The 23,932-nt window shown below is 47.7% G+C and overlaps 2 protein-coding genes across 2 annotated transcripts; both read left to right on the top strand.

Moving 5' to 3' along the window:
* Positions 1-4,249: 4,249 nt before the first annotated feature.
* LOC128722136 (uncharacterized) lies at positions 4,250-5,963 on the top strand. Its single transcript, XM_053815975.1, has 2 exons — positions 4,250-5,493; positions 5,558-5,963. Exons 1-2 carry the CDS (start codon positions 4,250-4,252, stop codon positions 5,961-5,963), a joined length of 1,650 nt encoding a protein of 549 aa, XP_053671950.1.
* Positions 5,964-8,915: 2,952 nt separating this feature from the next.
* Positions 8,916-10,493, top strand: LOC128730492 (5-hydroxytryptamine receptor 1-like). Its single transcript, XM_053823542.1, has one exon. It carries the CDS (start codon positions 8,916-8,918, stop codon positions 10,491-10,493), a length of 1,578 nt encoding a protein of 525 aa, XP_053679517.1.
* Positions 10,494-23,932: the final 13,439 nt, after the last annotated feature.

Below are 23,932 nucleotides of genomic sequence, written 5' to 3'. Positions count from 1 at the left end.
TAATGCGAATTTCTCCAGCGAATGCGGCCAACGATTCCGTTGGAAAAGCCGCCAACGCCAGCTAGAACCAAGGCAGATGGGAAGTAAAAATAGAAAATCAATTGATTTTCGATGCCGATGTTTCGTTCGTTGCCCAACCGTACGTCAGCGCAGATAATTGTATTTTCCCTTTTGTTGCGTTTTTGCTCGCAATCCATCCGGGCCTCCGTCCACCTGTTCCGGTTCGGTCATGCCGATCCGGAACCACCCGGGGCCTCGGTTCGTCCTTTTGCCGCAAGTGCGCGTGGGAAAAATCCAGGAACCAGGTTGACTCGAACCGGAAGCGACCACCGAGGTTCAGCGGCCGGAAAAGTCGGAAAATGCCGGGCAGCGTACCAATTTCGGTTTCGTCGATTACCCTCTTCTCCGGAGTCGGTGAGATGAAAGCCGCACGTTTGCTTCGCATCGTATCGGTGGTTCAATGGGCATGGGAGTTGTATTGCGTCCCCAAGATAAGTACTTTAAAAGAAAGAGAGCAAAAAAAGAAAAGGAAACTTTTGAGCGTCTCGTTTCGCCTAAAGCCAGATGATGGATGCAGCGCAGCGATCGGTTTCGCGGTTCAAAGAAGCGGCATTTCGCATTTGGATTATTTTCCCGTAAGAAGATGCATTTGAAAGACGCATCTGTTTCGCAACGGTCGGTCGCGCATAGATGAAAAGCTTTTCCTTTTTGCAGTACCGCCTTCGTTACACAAGCGATCGTGCACTCGAGGCAAGTAGCTAACGGATGAAAGCTATCGTTTTCGGGACAGTGTTCGTCGCCGGTTGGTTGGCGATTTTCAAAGGCACCGTCTATTTGTGCTGCGTCTGTCCCCAAAAGAAGATCCCGTTCTAAAGCAGCACACCGTGGCGGAGTACTCGATTTGCTTGCCGTACAACTCGCGAGGGGCTCGCGAGCAAGTTTGTTAGCTCTCTTCGTCAGGCGGCTCGGAGAATGGTTCGGTTGAAGTCGCACGGAAAGGCGACCGAGCCACATCAAATAAAATCGACAAAACGAGCGAAAAAATTGGTTCCGGGCGGTGCCGATTATCCGGAAGAAATAGACGGAAATGTCTGCCAGGCGGAAAATCGTTTCCATTCTCGCTTTTCCTGCTCTCGGGAAGTGCTCGCGTGCCAGCAACAGCAAGCAAGAAAAAGAAGCTCACTTGCATTTTCTAAGAGCCAGAGCGAGCGATCGTGAGAGCAAGCGACGGAGCCGGAAAACCACACAAACGGGACGGAGACAACGGAGACGCCGGAGCTGTATTAAGGTTTCTGCGAAAAGCTCTAACGTGGCCCAATGCGAAAATGCAATACCAGCCGAGACGCTAACGATCGTTCGCTTGGGCTTTAAATTGACGCAGCAACTCGAGGGTTTTCATTGGGTTTTGGTTCTTACGCTGACGGTTGTCTCGGTATGCAAAGCTGACGTGCGATGGCCCCCCCCCAAAAAAAAAAAAGAGCTCGTTAAACGGAAAAGGTAATGCGGGTTTTTGTTTTTCGGAATGATGAAATGGAACGACGCCAAGAACAAAAAAACACGTTCTCTTCACCAGCTCAAATTGAAATGTCGATTCTGTTGCAAGAAGGTATCCTTCCGAGGAGAGTGATCCAGTTCCACTGTTCTGACCTGCAGCGCTTGACGATGGTGGCGCAATGTCGAAAGGGCGGCTGTTCTACACTAGAATAATAATGAAAGTTTTCAAGGGCTCTAACCTTGGCATTTTCAACACGACGCTAACCCTATCGACACGGGCGAATAAAACGCTGCATCCACGCCATGCACGTGGTAGAAAAGCAACCGAAACCGTTGCTCTTGACCCGGTTTTGTTCGGTTGCTCCCGGATCGATCGTTACCCGGTGAAGTGCCACCCTTCTTCTGGGGGGGGATTTTTTTTTGTTTCCTGCGGAAGAAGCAGAACTCGTGCCAAAAAAAAGAAGCTTTCCATTGCCCCGAGAGCGGAAATATCTTGCGCTGTCCCGAAACTCTGGCGTCTAACGGACGGCCTTCAAGTTCCAGGAAAAATGCAAAAAAAAAAAAAAAACTGGAACGAAAAAGGGAAAGAAAGAAAAACAATGACCTTTCGAGTGAGTTGCGAACGGAGTTGCCTCAACACTCCTGCCAACACAGACAAGCCCCTCGCGTTGAGTGAGGAAGGTTTTATTTTATGTGTTTGAAGTTGCACAATATATTTATAACACAATGCAACCCGCTGGCATCCTAAGTCGTGTCCTATTTTCGGTGCACTGCAGCTATCCGGCATTGAAAGGCGGCCCCGGAGTCGACTTGCGCATTGATCGCCGGCACGGATTGAGCGCCGAGTGCCGGGAGCCTTTTTCCCGCGTGCCAAGTTATTGCAAGAAACCGGGGCAGTAAAAATTGGGCCGCGCCGTCCAAAAATAGTAGCCCATCGAAGTGGAGTGGGTTCGATTGGTCGGTTAAATATAATAAATCTTCGCGGCACCAAGCGTCGGAAGGGCCAGAAATAATCGCAATACGTTTGCCAAACGGCTCGCATGGTGGCTGATGATAATTATTTCCGCCATCGGGTGAAGTTTTCTAGCGGACGCTTCCAGCAAAACTTAAACTCCTCCACACGCTTCACGTGGCAGCAGAAGGAAATAAGACGCTGGAAAAATGTGCCGCCCGAATCGGTAAGTAATACCATTTTCGCTAATTGGCACCGGGATTTGAGATTAATTGAGCTGAAGCCGGTTCCGATGAAGCTCGTCCTCTCGGGGGAATCTGCACCCTCTGTTCGTGCGGTCGATCGGTGCTGATTGTCGAGCTTCAAGAAATGATTATCAGATCATTACGCTTCGCGAAGTTCGTTGGCAAGCTGGCATGGTCTGCCTTTAGGGAAACGGAGGCGGTCCCCGGTTTGCGAGGATAATCACATTACCGTTGGAGAAGATATAATCAAAAATCCTTATTTGAACGGGGCCACGGGACCAACCGAATGGGCCGCTCTGACGAACCTGTCCGCGAGATGGCGCTCGTGGGCTGGTGCGTGCTTTAGCCGCAAGTAATTCGTTTTTAATTGCACGTTGCGTAATGGGGCACGTGCGTGTGTGCGTGTTTTGGTTGCTTTTAACGGCAAACGTACAGTGCCGGGGTTTATTTCTCACACCACGAACCGGAAAAAAGATTGTGGGCGATGTGGGGGAGTGTATGTGGTTTGGTGCTATCATTTGAATGCCATCGATGGTACTGCCTGTGCCTCATCATAATCACCAAACATCATTATTAGCGCATCATCATGTGGGGTTGGGGATTTGCGTGTTTTTTTCTTCTTCATTTCCACCGTGTGCAAGCACCAGCTTGTTGAAGGTTTATTTTTCCACGCACGTGAGCCAGCGAGCTCGTTCTCATTACCGTATCGATCCATCGGACGAGGTGCACTTTGATGCGCATGAATCATGATTGATTTGGATGCGCTGCACGCGAAAGGGCAATTTTCGAGTCTATCCTAGCGCTTATTGATGCGAGGGAAACTGTGAGCAACGGGAAGGGTGGATGGCTTCATTCAGGGAAATTCCGAGTTAATTCTATGAGTGTGAAGGAGAAATAAACACAACCCAAGCTGGCTTCGTTTTCCTCCGCGAGTAGTAGCGGTTTTGCCGGCCTCTGTCACGGCAACTAATGGCTTTTTGAGAATGTTCCCATTGTTTGCTTGCTACGGTGGTTATTTGGATGATCGGGACGTTGAGGATATGTTTCCTATTTAAAGGTTGCGGGATGTCTTGAGCGAAAGAGACAATGCTGGCGTATGAGGTGCGCTAAATTACAATTAGGATGATACGTCGTTCACCTATAAGAGCTTTCAAGTCACCTTTTTCATGTGAACATTTAGCATTAGAGCCTTATTCCTCACGTGAGTCAATAAACAATATAAACAAAAGGCATTTGCCCACTCAACGAAAACCAACTAACCCACAAGTTGGGTTAAAGTAAGGATTTTGCCGTAAGAATCTTTCGATTCTTTGTCAGGGTTTTAAAACGTTTCGATACCACCATTCCATTTTAATTGCTGTATTGTCTTTTTTATGTGCTCTGGAACCGTTAACCACAATCAATGCAAGGATCGGTTTGAAACTGACTAACTTGTAATCTTCAACCTCCCGTTTGACGTTTCGCATTGTCGCAGCAAGCTGTGCCATTCGAAACGTCAACCCGTTGGGCATTAGTTTAGTGCAATAACGGCAAGTCTTGGTGCCATTTTTCGCGAATAATGTCCGCACCGGAGCTAGGATGGCAAGTGGTGCGAGATATCGGCGCACACCGGTTCCGGATGGGCAACGTTGGCGGTGCCATCGATAACTTCCTCGAAGCCGCCCCGAAAGTCAGCGAAGATGGTGACGAGTCGCTGGCAGTTTCGAAAGCGAAAGCTGAGCTGGAATTTTGTGAACCACAGAATGCGCTAGAAACGGTTCGAAAAGCGACCAACTACCCGGCGAATCTACTCCAGAGCCGCGCTCTGTACGGCACCGGTGAACTCGAGCAGCATCTGCTCGCGTCCTCCAATGGGCAGCGTCGACAACGTCCTGTGGCTGGCCATCGACAGCAGGACTTCACCGCCGAAGTGGATCTCGCCTTGTCCACGTTCGACTGCACGCTCGGTACACGAGCCGGTGCATCGTTGCTCGAATACCGGCACCGGTTTCGGGAAATTGCAGCCGAACAGCGGGAACTCCGTGAGCGTGCCGGTGATAGACCTCGCTGGAAGGTCCTAGCGGAAGCCGGCGAGTGTGACGTCATCAGCTTGCTCGAAACAGTCCGCAAGGAGCCACCGTTGCGCGAACGAGAGCGACGCAAACGCAACCGGCAAATACTTGGTCAGCTCCACCTGGGCCGTGGTTGGGAAGATTGGATGTTCATTGAGCAGTTGTTACCCTCGGGACGGCATGGTTCGACCGTACGGTTACCACAAACGAGACAGAGCTCTCGAGCGATGGACGAACTGATCGATGAGTGCTTTTCGAAGGTATCGGCACGGGTTCAGAACGCCCAGGCTTGTCTGCCCATGTACAGCCATCGTCATGGACGCTTTGGTCCTCAATCGAACCACCGTCGAGAGCTGTTCGACCTCGATGAACTGCTCAAGTGGCGCTACCAGGCATACCGAGCCGTATACAGTCAGTTCGATCGTCTGTACGAGCTACGCGAACGAGGTCGAACCGTTGAGCTGGTACGTTTCGTCGGAGAAGCGCTAGACGGTTTTTACAAAACCACCACGGTGCGGGTTTTCCCCGAGAAAAGCCGCGTAATTCGGGAGCTGTGTAATCTCGCTGGTTTGACCATTCTGGATGAGCTGCGGATTCCACCGAGCCTAATGGATGCTGCCCCAGAAGACCGACTGTTGCTTCTATTTGCCGTGCCACCGGCCAAAGAGTCACAGCTTGTGGTGCCCGTGTTCGGTGACATCGCCACCTATCGAGATCCCACCGAGCCAGACCATGGTTATTTGCGCTACAAGTAGGACCGGATCCCGGCGAGCAACCAACTCCAGCTAATCCTTGTCGTTGTTTCACTTTCACAGAGCCAAAATAGCGGAACTAGAGCGACGTTACCATCGCGTGCAGTACCCAATCGAACGGTGTCTCATCGACTACCAGATGGCCCGGCAGCATCTGCTGAACGGGTGGCTTGACGACGTGAAGGTGATGGGCAATCGGATGATCGACGAAGCGATCGGTTGTGGTAGCAATTTGTGGCAGCTCATCGGGTTGCTGACACTGGCGCGAGCTTGCTGTGCCCAGAACAACCTTGAGCAGCTTACCGTGCAGTTGCGGTTGGCGACCGAACTCGTGGAGTCCCGTTTGCCAGACGAACGGGTGGACTTTTTCATCGAAGTCTCGCAGAAGCTGTGCCGGGAAATGCTAATGAAAAAGCTGGGCACTGACCGGAGCCAATCGCTCGTGCTGGACCGTACGGTGTTGGCTTAGTGCGCTTTTCTCCCGTGGTGACCGTGCGCGAACGTAAAGCGATGGAAAACCAAAAACCAAACCCAAAAAAAATGCACAAAATGGCGCAGAAACTTCTGCGTTTGGGGAACGTAAACAACGGAAAAACTCGCTCTTACGCTCGCTCTCCCCATGGGCAGAGGCGAAATGAACTGCCGGTGCACCCGTTTATCATAGTTTAATTCGACTTCATACATATTTCCTACCAGTCCTTCCCAGGGTGGCTCCCTGGGCGTACGAAATCCACGTGTTGGCGAATAAATTGTATCGTTTGCGCACCGTTCAGATTCCTCCGAGAGTGTGAACCGAACAAAAGCCGGTCGGCACTTTGTTTTACTGGCCATTGTGCCATTGTATTCGTTGTTTTTTTTTGTTTGCGCTACTGGCCATTGCAGTCGCGGTTTCGCTTTCCATCGCCGGTAAAAGCGGAATGTGGCTTTGGTTTTTCCCCTTGGGGAAGGTGTGAAAATAGTGCACAGCGCGATTCCGGTGTGCGCCGGTGCAGCTGTGAATGGGGGGTGAATAAAAAAAAAATGGAAATAAAAAATTATACCATTTTTGTTTGAAACATTTCAACAGGAAATGTACACCGGTGGGCATTTCGTTTGACCTGTTCGTTCTGCACTGCCTGGTCGGAAGCGATGATGTCCTGGTGCGCGGAACGGGAAGGCGCTTCGTAAGGAAAGGCGAAATGGGGTGGAAAAAAGGACACTCACACCCCACAGGGAAATGGCCCAAAAGGGAGTGGCAACAACCACAACTAGGGCGGAATTTACCCATCGTGGCGTAAGCGAAATAAAGCACAATTTACGCGGGAAATAGAACGAGAGAATTTACCACCGATCTGTGGATTTCTCGCTTTCGGTTTCGTGAAGGAATTTTCACGTGGCCAACCACACATACACACACACCGGTGGTTAGTTTTATTCGCAATGTGTTACCCTTATCGTAGCGATTGAAATTGTGGTTCCACTTTACTTTAATGAGCAAAATGTTTTAGTGCGCTGTTTGGCTATTTGCGATGTGAATGGGGTTTGATTTCATCGCACACATCGTTCGTTAACGAATGCCCGATGTTTTATGTTCGTTTTTTTTGGGCGAGAGACTCCAATCGAATTACACGGTGGATATCAATTCGCGTGAAAGTGAAATGCCTATCCCGCCGCGTGATAACATCGATTACCGATTATGCAAAACGGTCGGTGTATGATTGGACGGCTTTTCGGAAAGCGGGTTTTGATCAATCGCCGCAATCGTAGGAGCATTCGGGCAAACGTGTAATGGGTGAAAATGTGTAAACCTTCCCGTATATGCGCGATGATTTACGCCCCGGGTGGGGAGGATTTTCGTGCGTTCCCAAACAAATCGTGCGCGTGTTGATTTATGGCACTTTCGTCGCAATCAAACCGGAAATACATTGCCAACCGGAGCGGCATTCATCACCAGTTGATGGGGGTCGTTGATCGGTTGATAAGGGTTGCAGGGTGGTGCTGATGCTAATTCGCTCCGCCGGCCGGTGGCTGATTAAAATTCGAGTGCTTTTTTGAACGTCGTGCGGAAACAAATCATTTCTAGCGCATTGTTGATACGCTCCCAATCGCATACTGGCGTGCATGAGTAACAGCAGCACCTGTGGTGGAGCTGTTTACTTTACCGGCGAGCGTTGATCGGCGAGTAATTGATAACCAATAAGGGTGAAACAGTATTTACGCAAGCCTCGAGCTGAGCGCGCTGAAGTAAAGTTTCAATTACCCATCGAACGGCACGCGTTCCAGTTCCCATGCCACGCTGAAGCATTATGATGCGATGGGGAACTTTTCCTGCATCGGATGGAGAGACTTTGGTATGCAAAACTTTATCGTACGCCCGGCCGATGGGAACAGCTTCGCGCACGCTTTCTCGCACGGCGGCTCATCAATTTCCTTTCGATTGAGTACGGCAAAAGTCCTGCCAGCCGGCAGCCAAGCGGGTTGCATTACAAACGCCAAAAGGGGAAAACTTTGCTTTGTGGCTGGAGGGTTTTGCTGGCAGCGTGTATCAGTTTTGTAGGATTTACGAGCCGAAGCAGTACGCGGCGAGAGGTTTGAAGAGCACTTGAGCCTTCCGTGCCCGAGGGGATGGCGTAGACTGTGAGAAGCACCTGAAGAAGCATAGCTTTTCGCCAAGGCACAAACCCATCGATAACGTTCGCTCTTTTTTTTTTTGTTATCTCCCCCCCCTTTGTTCTCAGGTTCTCGTTTCAGATGACACAAGCCAATCCAGCGGTGGATGACGAGAACGGCAGCGGTTCGAACTTCGAACGGAAGGTCGTGCTGTTTGGGTCAAGCGGCCTGTACTCGACTGTTGGCAATCAATCATTTTAAACCAAGCGAGCTTGTGGATTAAATCATTACTGTGGCGTGTGTGAGTGGCTTTAAGAGGCTCGGGACGTTCGGGAGGTCACAAAAGCACAAAGAAAAACACCCGAAAACGCGACGGAAACGGTTCCGGACCGAGGCGATTGATGTGCAATAAATGTCCGCAAACCAAACCTGCCAGTGACAGAGCCCGCGTCAATGCGGTCACTTCGTCGGTTGCCCACGACGGATGTCATCGGTGGGGTGGTTTCTCGTTGGCCACAACCGGTTCCGGTGGGGCTTGCGGTGTAGACAGTAATTAGCTCGACCAGTGGCGGGCGTGCAAGTGTGTGTGTGTGTGTGTGTGGGGGAGTGAGAAAGGACGTAACCGTGCCGGGAACGAAGGATCAATACACATATCAGTGGCCCGGAGTAGGCCGGAGTTGAAAGGTTTATAGGCTCAAACGCAGCTCTCGTCCACGGCAGTGTTGTTGTGTTTTGTCCGGGGCAGCCGTGTAGGTGTGTGAGTGTTAAATGCGATGAAACGTTGGAAAAGCCATCGGGATCGTTTGTAAAAGCGTGAAGTGTGCCACGACGCATGGATGTGTTGATCCGTTCGATGCTTGTGGAGGAAATTGGAGCCGCCTATCAGCACCAGCAGCAGCTTCGAAGGTCACAACAACCGGAACCCACGTCGGGGCAGTTCGTCACCGATCCACCGATCGGACCATCGGTACCCGGCTCGATCTTGGCCACGGTCGTGAACGGTGGCACGAGCCTCGTGCCGGGTAGCATCGTCCCGACACCATTCGCAGTGTTGCTGGCTCAGAACCGGACCACCGGTGGCCATGGCTTCGGCCAGGGTTTCACCGGTTCCGACGGTACCGTGGATGGTACCGGAAGTGGTGAGGCCATCGTTGGACCTGCAGCTTCGATCGGGATCGGTGGATCGCTTGGCGTGGGCCTCGGGACAGGTGGTACGACGGTGTCCACCATCGTGTCGTCCACCCTGGCGAATGCAACCCTGTCCGAGCACGAGCTTGACCTTGACACGCTCCGCAAGGTCATCATCTGCATCGTACTGCTGGCTGTGATATTCGGCACGATCGTCGGCAATATCCTGGTGTGTGTGGCCGTGTGCCTAGTGCGGAAGCTACGCCGACCGTGCAACTACCTGCTGGTGTCGTTGGCCGTGTCAGATCTGTGTGTCGCCTGTCTCGTGATGCCACCGGCGCTCATGTACGAGGTGTTGGGTGAGTGGAACTTTGGGCGCGTGTTCTGTGATATTTGGGTGTCGTTCGACGTGCTGTCGTGCACGGCTTCCATCCTTAACCTGTGCGCCATCTCGGTCGATCGGTACTGGGCGATCACGAAACCGCTCGAGTACGGTGTCAAACGAACGCCTCGGCGTATGATGTTGTGCGTGGCGTTGGTGTGGCTCGCTGCGGCCTGCATTTCACTACCACCGTTGCTGATCCTCGGCAACAAGCACACGATCGGTGAGGGCACCGATCAGCGGCCATTTTGTGCCGTGTGTGAGGACGTCGGCTACCAGATCTACGCAACGCTCGGTTCGTTCTACATTCCACTCGCCGTGATGCTGTTCGTGTACTACCAGATTTTCCGCGCGGCTCGGCGAATAGTGAAGGATGAAAAGCGCGCCCAGACGCGTCTCGAGAACAGCCTCGCCGTCGATAAAGCCACGGCAGCCACGACCGCCATGAGCCTGAAGCCACCCGAACCGATCGCACCCTCGGCAATTGGTGCCGGAGCCGCACTCGGGGGATCACCACACCAGAAGAAGCTGCGTTTTCAGCTGGCAAAAGAGCGCAAGGCGTCCACCACGCTCGGTATCATAATGTCCGCGTTTACCGTGTGTTGGTTGCCGTTCTTTATTCTCGCACTGGTGCGCCCACTCATGGACGACGACTACCCGACGCTGTCGTCCTTTTTCCTGTGGCTCGGGTACGCCAACTCGCTGCTCAATCCGATCATCTACGCCACGCTGAACCGCGACTTCCGCAAACCGTTCCAGGAGATCCTGTACTTCCGCTGCTCCAATCTCAACATCCTGATGCGGGAGGACTTCTACCACAGCCAGTACGGTGAGCCCGGTTCGCAGCGGTTCGTGCTTGAGAACGAGGGCCAACACACTGCCCGGGAAAGTTTTCTTTAAGGGGGCGAACGCGAACGCGAAGGACCACTTCCGGTGCGTGTGTGTGTGTTTGTATTTGTATGTGTGTGTGGGTGTGTATGTGACCAGCGTACCAGCGTATAGTACAGTACAGTATTCGATGTTTCATTGCACTAGTTGTAGCGAGCAGGATCGCGGAGGTTGAGCAACTCACGCTTGACCGCGCTTTCGCGTTGCGTTAGGTTTCCATGAGACGACCGTTTTGGTAATTATTAAATTAATAATTATTCACCTAGCCCGCACCCTCAGTGGAGAGGGGGAAGAGGAAGGGGAAGGGGAAGGGAGAGGGGGAAGGGGGCATTAGTAGCGATTTGAGCAACGTACACACTTACCATGCACGCGGAAACAAGCCGATCGACAATCACGATCGAGTCCATGTCTAGACGGTTGAATCCCTTTTCTCTACCATTCAACCGTACGTAGTGCACACGTTCGACCCAAGCAGTAGGCTTGGTCGCCATAGTAACGGAGAACAAGAATCAAACTAATAGGCGTAACCGCGGCGCACTAGTAGGCGGCGGAAGGCGAAGCGACAGACTCACTCCGTACCCGTAGCGCACCCTCTTCTTATGCATTATCATGCTGTAGTGGACGTAGTAGACAACCTTTCCGTTCCGGTGGTAGAACGTGGCTCGTGTCCGTGCAGAAGTAGAGGCAGTATTGAGGGGAGACGGGGCATTAGCCAGGGTTTCTTTACCACATACGCAGAGAATGCGCTATTTACGGTGTAGTATCACTGGTGGTGAACGCAGAACTCGCAGAAATGAGGTTGAGGTTAGGTTGGTTCAGGCTTACTTCTAATGTCTCGTGCATGTCCACAACTCCAGCCTATGTCAGTGACATTGTGCGTGTGTGTGTGTGTGTGTGTGTGCGCGTGTGTAAGGGTGGTGAAATGCAGGGGCATATTTAGTGTAAGAGAACTGTTTTAGAGAACAACATATACACACACACCGAAGGGCATGCATACACAGAACACGACACGAACGTAAACACAGCGAGCACCAGACCGAACATAAGACTTTAATGCGAACGATTACTACATTCTACGATCTCTGGCAGCCGGGGCAGAGTCGAAGCCGGTAGCAGGAAGATTTAACGCGTGTCACGAAACGAAATCTCTGATAGGATGTAGATGTAACGCAACCGATACGGGCGTTGGCGTTGGGGGATTTAGGCGGCTAGGCGGGCTAGCCGGTTGTAGCAAAAGGTCCCCAAGGACTAAGGGCGACGTGCGTCACACCCGGCACACGCAACAAAACCGTGTGCGTGAGTGTGTCGAAAACGGAAACCACACGAATGGCACGGAATCGGAAGCTCACCGGAACTGGCTCCAGGTGGCTGTCGGTGGTAGAGGTGTACGAGCATAGGTACCTAGAATTCGGGACACCGGAAACGCTTCATTACATTAGATGGACGTATATAGAGATATAAAGTGGAGAAAAGAACACTGCGCATCCGTCGCAGGTATTATTTACATTGACTCTCAGCTCTTTAGAACACAATCTCAAAGCGAACGGTGGCCGCGGGCGTCCGCACCGTGAATCGATTATTTACACGCAGAGCATGAGTTGTTACGTTGTTTTTCGACTACTTTATCGTTTTCTATCGATGGTTGAACCTCTTCTACGGGACGTATTTATAGCGAAATCTCGACGACGCGTATCTCTAAGATGTCGGTATTGTACTGGCTACTGGTATACCTTAACTGAGCTTTTTTCGAATTTGTTATCGAAGGGCGTTTTTACCTGACCTGTGGGTGGGTGGACCTGTGGCTTAAGCGGAAGCACACGCGTTGCGGCGAAAGCGGAAGCACGAACGAACCGATACAGTGGAAACAGACCGTGCCGGGTCGCAGGACGGGTAGTGTGTATTTGAAACAAAAGTCTGGTTGATTTTATACTATACTCTATAATCGCTCTCTCTCTCTACTGCTACGAGGAAGCTGCAGTTGAGGTAAATAAGTATCACCTAGAGGAAATGGAATCTACATGGGACTGGGCGATAGAGGGGGGGCCCCTGCACGAAGAGGGGCCGGGGAGGGTGGGGGGTGGGGGCGGATACAACAAAAACTCTCAAAATAAATCTTCTCGTACGCTACGAGCTATTGTCTGCGAGGGTTAGAAGGAAGGAAAATTAAATAAAAAAAAAAACATTTGTAGCTGGAAATTAAGGAAGGGTTTTTTCTTTGCTTACCGAATGCTGAAAGAAAATGACACGCTTGCGCCAAGGTAAGGAATTGGGTCTCTGCAACTCCTGCAGTGCGTCTCGTTTGCCATTCGTACACTAATCCAGGATGCACAAAGTCCTTCTGTGAACGTTCCATTTGTCTAGCTGTCATCGCGCCATCGTCGATGGAAAATTGAGTGAGAGAGTGAGAGAGATAGAAAGAGAAAGAGAGAACGCTCTCAAGAAGACGACATGAAATTGGATGCTTAAATGGGAATTAATACATCACGGTGGCTCGGGTGCTTGAGTTGGTGGAATCGGTCGATCACTGAAAGTTGTTTAAAAAGCTTCTTTGAAGCTCTTGAGCGGATGCGTGGAAGACGAATGCGTAAAAAAGCAGCCTATTTTCCGGGTCTAAGTGACAGTGCCGTCGTGTGGTCGAATTGGAGCTGCAGCACGTGGAGAACGCCTGTGCCGTCTCGGGAGTACACCTTCACCCGGACATCAGGTGGGATTCGAGGAAAAACCATCACCGACGAGGGCCGGCTGGCTAATCAATCATCGCTGGCTGGAACGGCTATGGGCTCGGGTTCAAAGTGGCATCGAACGATCCGTTCCATTACCGCTTGGAGGGGGGGGAGTTTCCCGACGAACCGAGAAAGTCAACCGAGCCGCCATAAATCATGGCCATGATTATCAACTTTGCATTAAACCTAATGAACGGTGCGCAAACATGGCTGCGAATCGATGTTTACCGTCGTCTGATAAATAAAGATGCTTACTGCTGCTGGGAAACGCTTTGTTGGGGCCTTTGTTATGAGGTCGATAAATTGAAAAACACGCTCGTTGTGAAAGGTTTTGGTCGAAAGAAATTTTATTTTACAATAAAATCATTCATACTGGATATTTTTAATTTAACGTTACATTGCTTTTCTTACTGCACCATAAATCAGGAGGCCTTCAAATGTCGTGTTCCTAAGGTCCCATCGTAGTTGAATGATCATTCCCATGATACAGGGTTTTGAGCAATAGATGAGAAATCATTCGTGAATCCCTTACGTAACGTTATTATTAATTTCACTCATCATGTATTATCCCTTCAATTGATTCACTTTTGCATGTGGCCTCAAAACAAAAGCTCATATATCTTCCCCAGACATGGATAATGGAGGCGCCTGGTTGCTGATAATGTAACCCACATTTATTCGAGGTAAATGACGTAGTCGTATTGCATCGCCCGTGTATTGCATGCATAATACACTCTATGGAAGATGCAATCAGATTAACACTGTTGACATTCACCGATTGCTCGTATTTGATCCCCCGGCTATGCCAATGGAGACGCCTGGTTATTGGTACGCTTGAAGGTGGTTAAGGTGGGGCTGAAACGTAAGACACGTAACCGGCTGCCATACGGGAATTAGAAGGCAAACTCATTGCGAAATCCATTGAGTTTCCTTGGTCACTGGTAACAGTTCAGGATCCGACGGGGTACCAGCTGATGTATATGCAGTAGTGCAAGCTTGTGGACATCGTTATTTGTCACGCTTTTTGTGTAAGTATTTTTCACAAAATAGCTTCTTAAACAGAAGATTAACTTTTCCACATATTTCACTAAGAAGACAGCATTTTGGGCAGTAAAGATGAATCTAAAACCATGAAACACGTTGCAGATTGTAACACCTGATTTGCCAATGGAGGCGCCTGGTTGTTTATGTGGTAGGATATATGTAACGATTTAGATGTTGCTCTTTGTAAAGTATAAGCATTTTATGTTAATTTTAAAAGTAATAAGTTCAAATCAATATGCTATACTTTTATACAATTCCTTTGAAACATTCGACATAATATATGAAATATGAATACTTTAAGGTTTAGGAGCCTGTTTACACTAGTGACAGGGCAAGTAATACTTCGTTAAGTGTACACCGTCACTTAGTGAGTGTCAGAGGCCCTCAAACTACGGCGTTCAAGCACTCACTATGCTAACGGGGCTATAAGTTCGACTGGCCAACAAGTAAATCGCTTTCTTCTACGAAATCAGAAAAGCCCACATATAATTTATAACAGCACATCCGAAATTCGTAAGTTCGTACAGCGCTATTTATTTAATTTAATCTGTCATTTAAATCTGATTTTTTTTCTTCGAATGTATAATGTTTACCCTTTCAAACAATTCATGTTGTAGAATGGTCAAATAAAGTTGCTTACTGTAATGCTCCGTGCCTGTAATGTTGTACCGTGTGTAGCGTGTGCAAAAAATATCACAAAACCTTTTGAGCAAATGTACCATATCCATTCCTTACAGGGCTCATGCACATGAACGATAAGGTGCAGCTTACCTTAACTACCTACTTGGTTTGCGAATTTATGCGGTTTCGAGTGCAATGAACCAATCGCCCCTCTCAATGGCGAGGTTCTCGCGCGGATCTCATTACAAAATCCCCAGGTCATTACAGGGACGGCAATTTCCTTCCATCCGTCTTGCTACCATTGCACTCTCTGAGCTGCCCCATCTCGTGTGATGATGGATTTTGGCAAATTCCACCTAATCCCATCGTGTATCGTTGACGAAGAATTGATGGTCTTCGGGGGGCCGTTACGGTGACGAGCAAAGTATGATTTACACCCGCCAGCGGCACACGGCAGCCATCGTTTGGCGAGCGTAGGCATTTTCCCTGAGTAGGATTAAGTACCTGCGTTCGTTCGTAGGCGTTCGACGTTGGAAGAAAACGGCCTCGGGTACGTTCGATCTCACCGCTGCGACGGTCACGGGACAAACCGTAGCGCATGATGGCAACACATAACGTGTCAGATTGCACGTAATTCTCGGTAGATTTCGTCGCTCTCGATATATATTCGGAGAAAACGTCCTCATTAGGACGATGATGTTCTCGTCACCGCCAGCAGAGATCTAATGTTGTTGTCGGACGCAAAGCATCAGGTTACGCCTTAGGAAGAATTTCTGGGCACAGGTGCTCTTGAACGTGGTGGGACTTACAAGAGTATGCGTTAGAATTACTTCATGATCATTCTTCATTTAGTGGAGTTGCAATATGTTTGAAGAGATTATGAACCATCTTCCTCAGTAATTACAATTAGTAATAAATGTAGTCACACACAAATAAACTCTTGCTGAACTACATTGTCATTTAGTTATATTTTCTATCCCTCGATGATACTCATCGATGTAACTATGTAATCGATAAGGGCTCTCGCTAACAAGCGCTGTAAACATGAGCGAATAAAGCAAGAATTTCATTCTACCTTGCTGTTTTTTTTTGTTGCCTCAACCACCTTTCACTTCGCACGGTAGTCTTTCGCTAAGCATGAGACAATAGCACCCCCAGCCAGCCCGGTCATAATCGACACACCGTGACTTTCCCAGTGCTGAAAAATGAATGTAAAGTGAAACGAAAAAAAAAGTACGGTATCAATTCCTAGAACAGCTGCCCGAAAAGAAGAGGACAACGATGTTTAAAATAAAAATGGGATTTTTAATGATGTTTCGGGGATGGAAACTTTTTCCTACGACCGTTTACCTCCGTACTATTTTCGCCACCGTATCGGGATTTAAGAGATAAACTTCCCCAGCGTCATTTGTGGGGCGATGTTTCAACTTTTTTTTTCCTGGGAGTGTGCCCTTTTTCCTTCTCTTGCTTGCGGACCTCCAACACGACCGTGGGCCGATGATTAGACGAGTCAGTTTGTTTCGGGCTTACGGTTTTCCATTTTCGCCCCCGTTCCCCTCGGTAATGACAGTTTGAAGAGAACGGAATGAAAACCAAGCGTAAAATGAACCGAAAGAAGCTCACCATCGGAGGGCGGCAGATCGGTTTGCGTTTGGCTCGGTTCGAGCTGTCCCCGGGAGCTCATTTCGGGAAAACCTTTCCGGCCCAAGGGCTGCCCGCAACAAAGGCACAACCGGCAATGAATGGAAGGATTGTTTTTCCCTCGTCAAACTCCGGGCTCGTTTGTTGATACCGTCCACACTTACGCGAGCGTGGGCGGGTCTGGTTCTGGGAAGAATGGAGCTAAAAACATGAAACGGTTCGTACACGGCATGGAGGCTGAAGGGTGGAACAAAAAAAAGGGCGTGCAAAGGAAAACTTTGAATGCCTGGCAGAGATAATAAAGAGAAGACACAGCAAGAACAGAAAAAAAAAACGAACACCGGAGAGGGTTTGGAAAAAGAAGCTTGCATCGATCGATCGAACCGTCACAGTGCGAACATCGATCGCAGCAAATAGCGGACAAAATGTCTGCTGAAAAGTGGAACGAATTGGATTAATCGGATTTTCAACTGGCACGTCTTTCGCCGCGCTGGTGGAGAGTGACATTTGGTGCAGGAATGTCACCGACGTTTTCAAGCGGGATTTTGCTGCCTTTACAAGAATTTCTACAGGAAACGAAATCCTTTCCCTTTGTTATCGTGGGTGCCTTATCAGACGTCGCGGGATGCGCAAGGGTTCATCACGGGGATACTAGCGCTGTGTAATGCTAACGGTGGGTGATAATTTACTTTGTGCTTGTAATTGGATTATCAAACCTCGTTACGGTACAGGTTCGTTTGAAGCGAAGTGGATGGGTGAAGAAAATATAAGACTACAAAAAAAAAGAACACAACCTTTCCTATGTTTACATACACGGCATGATGAAACGGCGAAAGACGAAACCATTAATAACGTTGAGAGCGATGAATGAGAGACATTACTTTGTGTTGCGATAAAAGTTTGTTTTTTTTTTGTCACAAAGAAAGAGATACTTATTTCAAGTCTAACGATTGAACAGTTTTTGTTTTAAAGTGTGCTTGTTGCCTGTGAAGCTCAGGCTTCAGCTTTTGGCAAAATTTTCATGAAGTCCATTTTGCATGCTATAAAAGAATGGAAAATGTAAATACTGGCTTATAACAGCGTTGCATAGTTAATCTGTTACATTGCCTCAGTGTGTGCAATGCTATCTAATTGGTTCTACTTGGTAATTTTCTATTGGTAATTTGGATTGCATGTTTGTTAATACTGGTAATGTTAATTATTTTATGGGTATCACGTTGACTCGTTTATTTTGCATGCAGGTGTGCATTTCCATTTCGATAATACCAATATCAGTTCACTTTCAACGCGTAAAACAAAAACCATTTAATGATGAATGAGTTTGACCTGAACGCGTCAGATGAGCTTGCCAAACATTGCTAATGAGCGAAAAATCAAATTGTTTAATTAGATTCTATGCTAGCTAATGGTACTGATTTGTGGTACCATTATATCTTTATTAATGCATTCGATCATATTCGACGCGCATTGAACGGCCTAATACGGTTGACAGATTCAACACCCGGTGTGCAAATTAGCGCTCATTTATTGATCTTACTTTTGCGGCACCCGCTTTTGCTCACTCAGCATGAATAAATCCTCCAACACGGCAGCACAATTGTCGACGCCGTCAGCCTCTGGATCGATTCGGCTTGCTTTCAGCGTGGCAATAAGTGCACCAAGTGCATCGGCATCTGCATAAAACATCACACCCGTTAGCATCGGGGTGAGCTCTTCGTTTGTTTACGATTTCGACCGTGTGCCGTTCGGTTGTTTAGCAAATATCGTTCGTTCGAATCGACGCTTGTTGGCCTAACACTTTGCCTAGCTGTGGCGGGCAAATAGAGCCGCGCACACAAATACAGCATCGTATCGCGAGAAACGATAATGCAACCAACAAGCCACCGTCGGGGTGGGCTTTGAGTGGGTTGTAAATGAGTTTTAAAGGAAATGGCGAACCATCGCGGTAGGAACACATCGCACCGGGATGCAGCTCGTCGAGATGGAACTACTCATGATTGATCGCTCATTGCACAAGAGACAGAGAAAAGGGTGGTTGGGTGAGAGAGAGCGAGGGTGGATCTAAATGAAGGTGCATTTGAATATTTAGCTTTCATGAAATTATGCATCAAATATCCTCCCGCCCCAAACTACTTCCGAGTACACGAGCCACCAGTGCCGTGGGGACGCCAAATGGACGCTTCAGGAAAGCCCGTTCGGCGTCACGCAGCTTCGATATTGTTCGAATGAACGGATCACTAATGATGTGTGGCCATTATCGATCTCCCCAACGGCTAACTGATTTTGTACACCGAAAGTGTATTGATTTTGCCCCCGGGACACGCGCGATTTTCCGCGACCGTTCGGACACACCGGACACGTGAAAGTCGATATTGGTTATAATGATTATCGGATATAATGGCTAATTATACAGCACGACCCTTATTCGCGGGTTGGCTTGCTGACTGGTTTGTGCAGATGTACGCCCGTCAAGCCATGTAAATTGAATACGTCTCGTGGTTGACGCACGGGGAGTAATCAGCTCGCTTGTTAGGATCGCTTAATTGGCGAACGCCAGCAGCTCGGCGCATTCTAATTTGCTGCTAATGGTTATCGATTCAGCAAGCACCGTTGCCTCCCAGGGTTACGGACAGATACTGCTTAAAGACAAACACACTCATACACCCCAGCAAATGCAGTCTCCTGTTGCTATGCGACCGCTTTTAGGCATCAAAGGATACTATTTTTTGTGTTTTTTGGACGAGTGTAAGTAACTGACGCTGGAAGTATGATATTAATAATACAATAAATTCGTCCTTACCTGGAGCCCATTCGGATGTAACGAACTGAACCAGGTCGAGGAGTTTTCCGGTGGAAATCATAAGCTTACTATTCTCGAAGCCATTCAAGAGCCATTCCATCTCGGACTAAGCACCACGTTACATGAAGGCGGTGGATTATGGTGCGCATCCTTACAGGCACGTGTACCCGGTCAAGAGACACTTTGCTACTTCACCCTTAACTCGATATACGTATCGCTTCGTTTCACCTCCGCAGCATTTCATCTGGTACCGGGCTCGATGGTCGTTGAAGGAGCAAGTGCAGCTGAATGTTTCGATTTAAGCGGTCCTTGCAGCGCCTCGAAGTAATCAAATATTCAGTGCCAAGAAGGTCACGTGTTGAGTTAATACGAGAGGTGAAGTGTATGCTGACGACATAGCGTTTATTGGTTTGGTTATAAAGCGGCCAAATGCCTCGGCACTTGTTGGGTATTGATTTTGAACAGAGTAGAAAGCTAAGAATGCTTTTTGGAGTATGTGTTATAGTTGATCCAATTGCAGCATGTTTGAAGAATTGATCGTTCGTGGGGCGTTACTTATCTGTTTTTTTTGAGCACTTCGCTAATATGGATTTTATAGGTTTGTGGGTTGCAGGTATTTTGATGCATAGTTTTTAATTTTTTTATTGTCATATTTGTTTCCCCTATATGCATATAATGCAAGACCTACCGAAGCAATGGTTGTTATCTTGATTGATGTTGTTATGACGCAGGTAAGTGGGATGGATCTTGCTTACTTTATCCAGGTATCAATTCCTTAATACCTTTTGTCATATATTTATGATACTTGCAAGCTGAGCTAGGGCTGTGGTAAGAACTTTATACAGCGAAACTAAATAATAAAATCAAAGTAAAGCTTGATATTAAAAAACGATTTTAGAACCACAACTAGAAAAAAATCAACATCGATGGAGGCGCATGGTCATTCACGGGTATGGTTGAAAATTTCAACATATTTTAATTTTCAAGGTAAACTTTTTTGGAATCACTGCAATGAAATTAGCGATTAACATTACAGTGATATTTCAATAAATTTTGTGCATGAAAGTAATTAAAATACTTATTAAGCAGTTAGATACGTTTTCGTTCGTTTGATAATACATTCCAATTATTGCATCATGAAGTGATTATTTTTAAGTATCCATTTTGAACATTAAACTTCAAAAATTAAAAATATTTAAACTTTTAAAATAAACAAATAAATATATGATAGGTGATAAAATTGTTTTTGTATCTTAGCAAATTTCAGCTTTGATGGAGGCGCATGGTCGTTCATGGGTGACGATAGAAAAACATATTACAACATTTCTTGTATGTAAATCGGCGTTTTGTAGTGTATGCAAGAAAGTCGATTGTAACTTTTCCTAATGTTTAGATTCGTCTGGGTTTGTTTAATTATAAATTCCAATATTCACGGAATTCGACCATAAATTCTAGCGAAAATAAGCAATCAGCGAATGCGTTAGTCGCAAATGATGGCAAACACAAAATAAACGAAAATCACTTAGGCCTGCCAAGCTGAAGACATTTATTTTAGATTGCGTCCGGTACGGTAGGTACCGGGTACCGGCTTGCCTTCCCGAAACAGTGAATCCAAACCCCTCGTCCCACCAGACCAACGCGTGAATAAATCATTTTTGACAGTATTGATTTCCTATCCCCGTCCGTTTAATTTGTTTTCACCGTCTGCTGTCATGCTGAATGTTTTGTGCCTTTCCACAGAAAGGATGGCTTTTCATCGGGCCAGTAGCCGTAACCGTTGTAACCGTTCGCTGAACGGCGTGAACTTCTGTGCGGTTTGGCGCATTGAATGCGTTTCAAATCAGGCGAAGTTTCTCGCAAACGCTCAACAAGAACAAGCCGTGGGTTGAGATTTGGTTGCTTGCTTTTGCGTCCGATGCCGAGCAAGAAGCAGTTGGCGGTTCCGAGAAACGCGTTCTTGGTGTAGACGTAGCGTATCGTACAATCGTGCCGTGGTGGAACAATCAGCAAGGATAAGCGTGCGGTGTATTAGTCTCAACCCACTGAATGGTTATGCAATTAATGTTAAGTAGATTGCGCGCTAAAAGTAGCACCACCGAGCACGTATCGCACCGGTATGAACGGTTTCTTTCGAGCACGAGCAACGAGAACGACGCTAACGTTCCCTTGCACTTCAGCGATATGGAGCGAAAAGTAACCCTTCCTGCCGAAAGAAGCTCGTGAAAGAAAGCTAACAACAATAAACCCTGGGTAAGGGAATATTACCACGCGCTCGGGAATAGGGACTCGACCTGAATGGAAAACTTCACGGCTTTATGGTGAGCTCTTTAGAAATGTTAGTCGGTCACTGGCACCGACACAGCTATTGACACGACCAGGTTGCCTCGGTGTAATAATCCATGCCCGTGTGTGTGTAGGGAAATTGCGTTTCCATAGCTATGTCAGTGGGATGTTTGCCACGCGACAGTCCCCGATTCCGATTGCTTCCATGGGCGCCAGCTGAAATGGGACATAATCGATAGGGCCGGACGCATCCGTAACGGTGGAAAATGCTCGAATCATTTTACACCATTAGCACGGCATTCCCATTGTCCCCGTCACGCAAAGTTTGAACGACGTTCCTTCGTGGCCATGATTTATGGATTTCAATTTTGCCCGAAGCCTCACCCATATGCGCTCTGTCGGCTCGTATCGGCACGTTCCCCATGATTGGACACGCTTGCGGAGGTGATTGGAAAGGTGCCAAACTGTGCTGCAAAATGACCCCTTTTTAGCACCGCCAGGGTACGCTTTTGCTTTGCCGGGGCACAAAATGGCAAACTTCGAGCGTACTGGAGCGAATTCGAATGGGGAACGAATGCGAGTCGGGCGTCTTAAAGCCGCTAGCCGGTTCCAAACTTTCGACATTAATCTTTCGACCGGGAGGCGTGGAACGGCACAGAGATTTCACGTACCAATCGTGAGTGAGTGAATGAGAGAGAGAGAGAGAGAGAGAGAGAGAGAGAGAGAAATACCAACGGCAGTAAACGCGGGGCCAGTGAGATTCCTTGCGGACTACCGTAAAAACGACGTGTTGTGATTAATGAGCAGTGAACCGGAAAGTGTCGCACAAAAGTGTACGACCTTCTCGAGCCGGTCCGAAATGGGAGTCTTACGGTTTATGGATTTCGTTCAGCGATCGTCGAAAGCGCCGCGCTTGGAGGTGGAAAGTTTTAGCTGCAAATGTGTCTCACAATGTGTCGTAAACGCACAATACATCAGGCGAAATGGTGGCGATAAATGACAATGGGGTCTCTTGGTGTCGCGCCCACACGTGAAAGCATAAACCCCGTTCCGTGGGGTAGAAAATATGTTTCACTGGTTTTTTGTTTGGAGTTCTTCTCGCGCGACTCAACACAATCTGCCGAATTTACGGTGGCTTTCGTTACAAAGAGCTTGCGATTTGGGGTAAAAAATGGCCTACTTTAATGCGCTTTCCTCATAATTAAACGCGGTTGATCGCTCCCGGTTACTTAAAATGGGAACAGTCTTTTACACCCGTTGAAGAGTGGAGCGTGATTGATGCAACTAATTTAAATACCCATACTGAATTTTAAAAAATACTCATACTGGAGAAATTATGCTTTCAATTGTTGCTCAGTAATTAAATACTCATAATCGAATCGGTAAGTGGCCATTATTCAAGAGTATTTGTGATCTGGAGATTTATTCTGCATAACTAAATAATTACATTCCACAGAACATTATCCCATTATTAGAAGCCAAGTTTTGCATCTTTTTGCCAAAAGCACAACGAACATTATTCGAAAATCAGTTTATCGATACTGGCAGCCTTTTATCTCTCATGAATGTTTGAATGAAAATGGATTATAGAAGAAAATACTTACTTCTCGTCAAAACAGTATAGAAATATCGTAGAGTAAGCAAGAAGACCACATTTTGAAAGGACCCAAAAGAGCAAATGCAAAAAATAAATACAAATAACTTAACCATTACAAAAAACATGTCCATCATCAAGGTAGCGTAGCGTAATATCATATCGCATGCATTGTCAAACTGCGGATGATGGTCTTGGAAAAAATGTTCTCTATGTCCGCGAGAAAAGGTACTACAGCACAATTGATTGTGTATCCGTTTTTCCGTTTGAAGGTAGCATACGATCGGGGATTCTCAGGGGCACCAACATATAAAACAACGTGGAAGCTCAATATTATTACCGAATGCGATCAGAGTAACGAGTACATCAAATCAATCAATCTGTTCATCGAATTCAGACTTGATTGGATTCTGTTGGTAGGCAAATGAAGTTTGCAGGCACAAGACACACAAAAAAAACAAACACAAGCAAACGGAACATGCTACTACTATTGAAAGTAATGAGTTAGACACATGCTGACATGTTGATCAGTTCTCAGTTTAGTCAATGTCTAATTGATTTTCCTTACGACCCATTACCGTTTGCTTGGAAGTGGTGCATATCGGGCAAGCAAATATTTATCCAACAGCACCGGTGAGTGCCGATTGCGATCGGCAATAATTTCCGGCCCGTAACAAGCTCCGATTGAACACTTAAAACATACGCATCGGGTGTGAAATTGCAAAACAAACGTACAGCTCGACCG

This window comes from Anopheles nili, chromosome 2, assembly GCF_943737925.1.
Source record: "Anopheles nili chromosome 2, idAnoNiliSN_F5_01, whole genome shotgun sequence".
In the NCBI taxonomy this organism is placed as follows: Eukaryota; Metazoa; Arthropoda; class Insecta; order Diptera; family Culicidae; genus Anopheles; species Anopheles nili.
The sequence above is the reverse complement of the archived record's forward strand: the minus strand, read 5'-3'. Positions and strand labels throughout refer to the sequence as shown.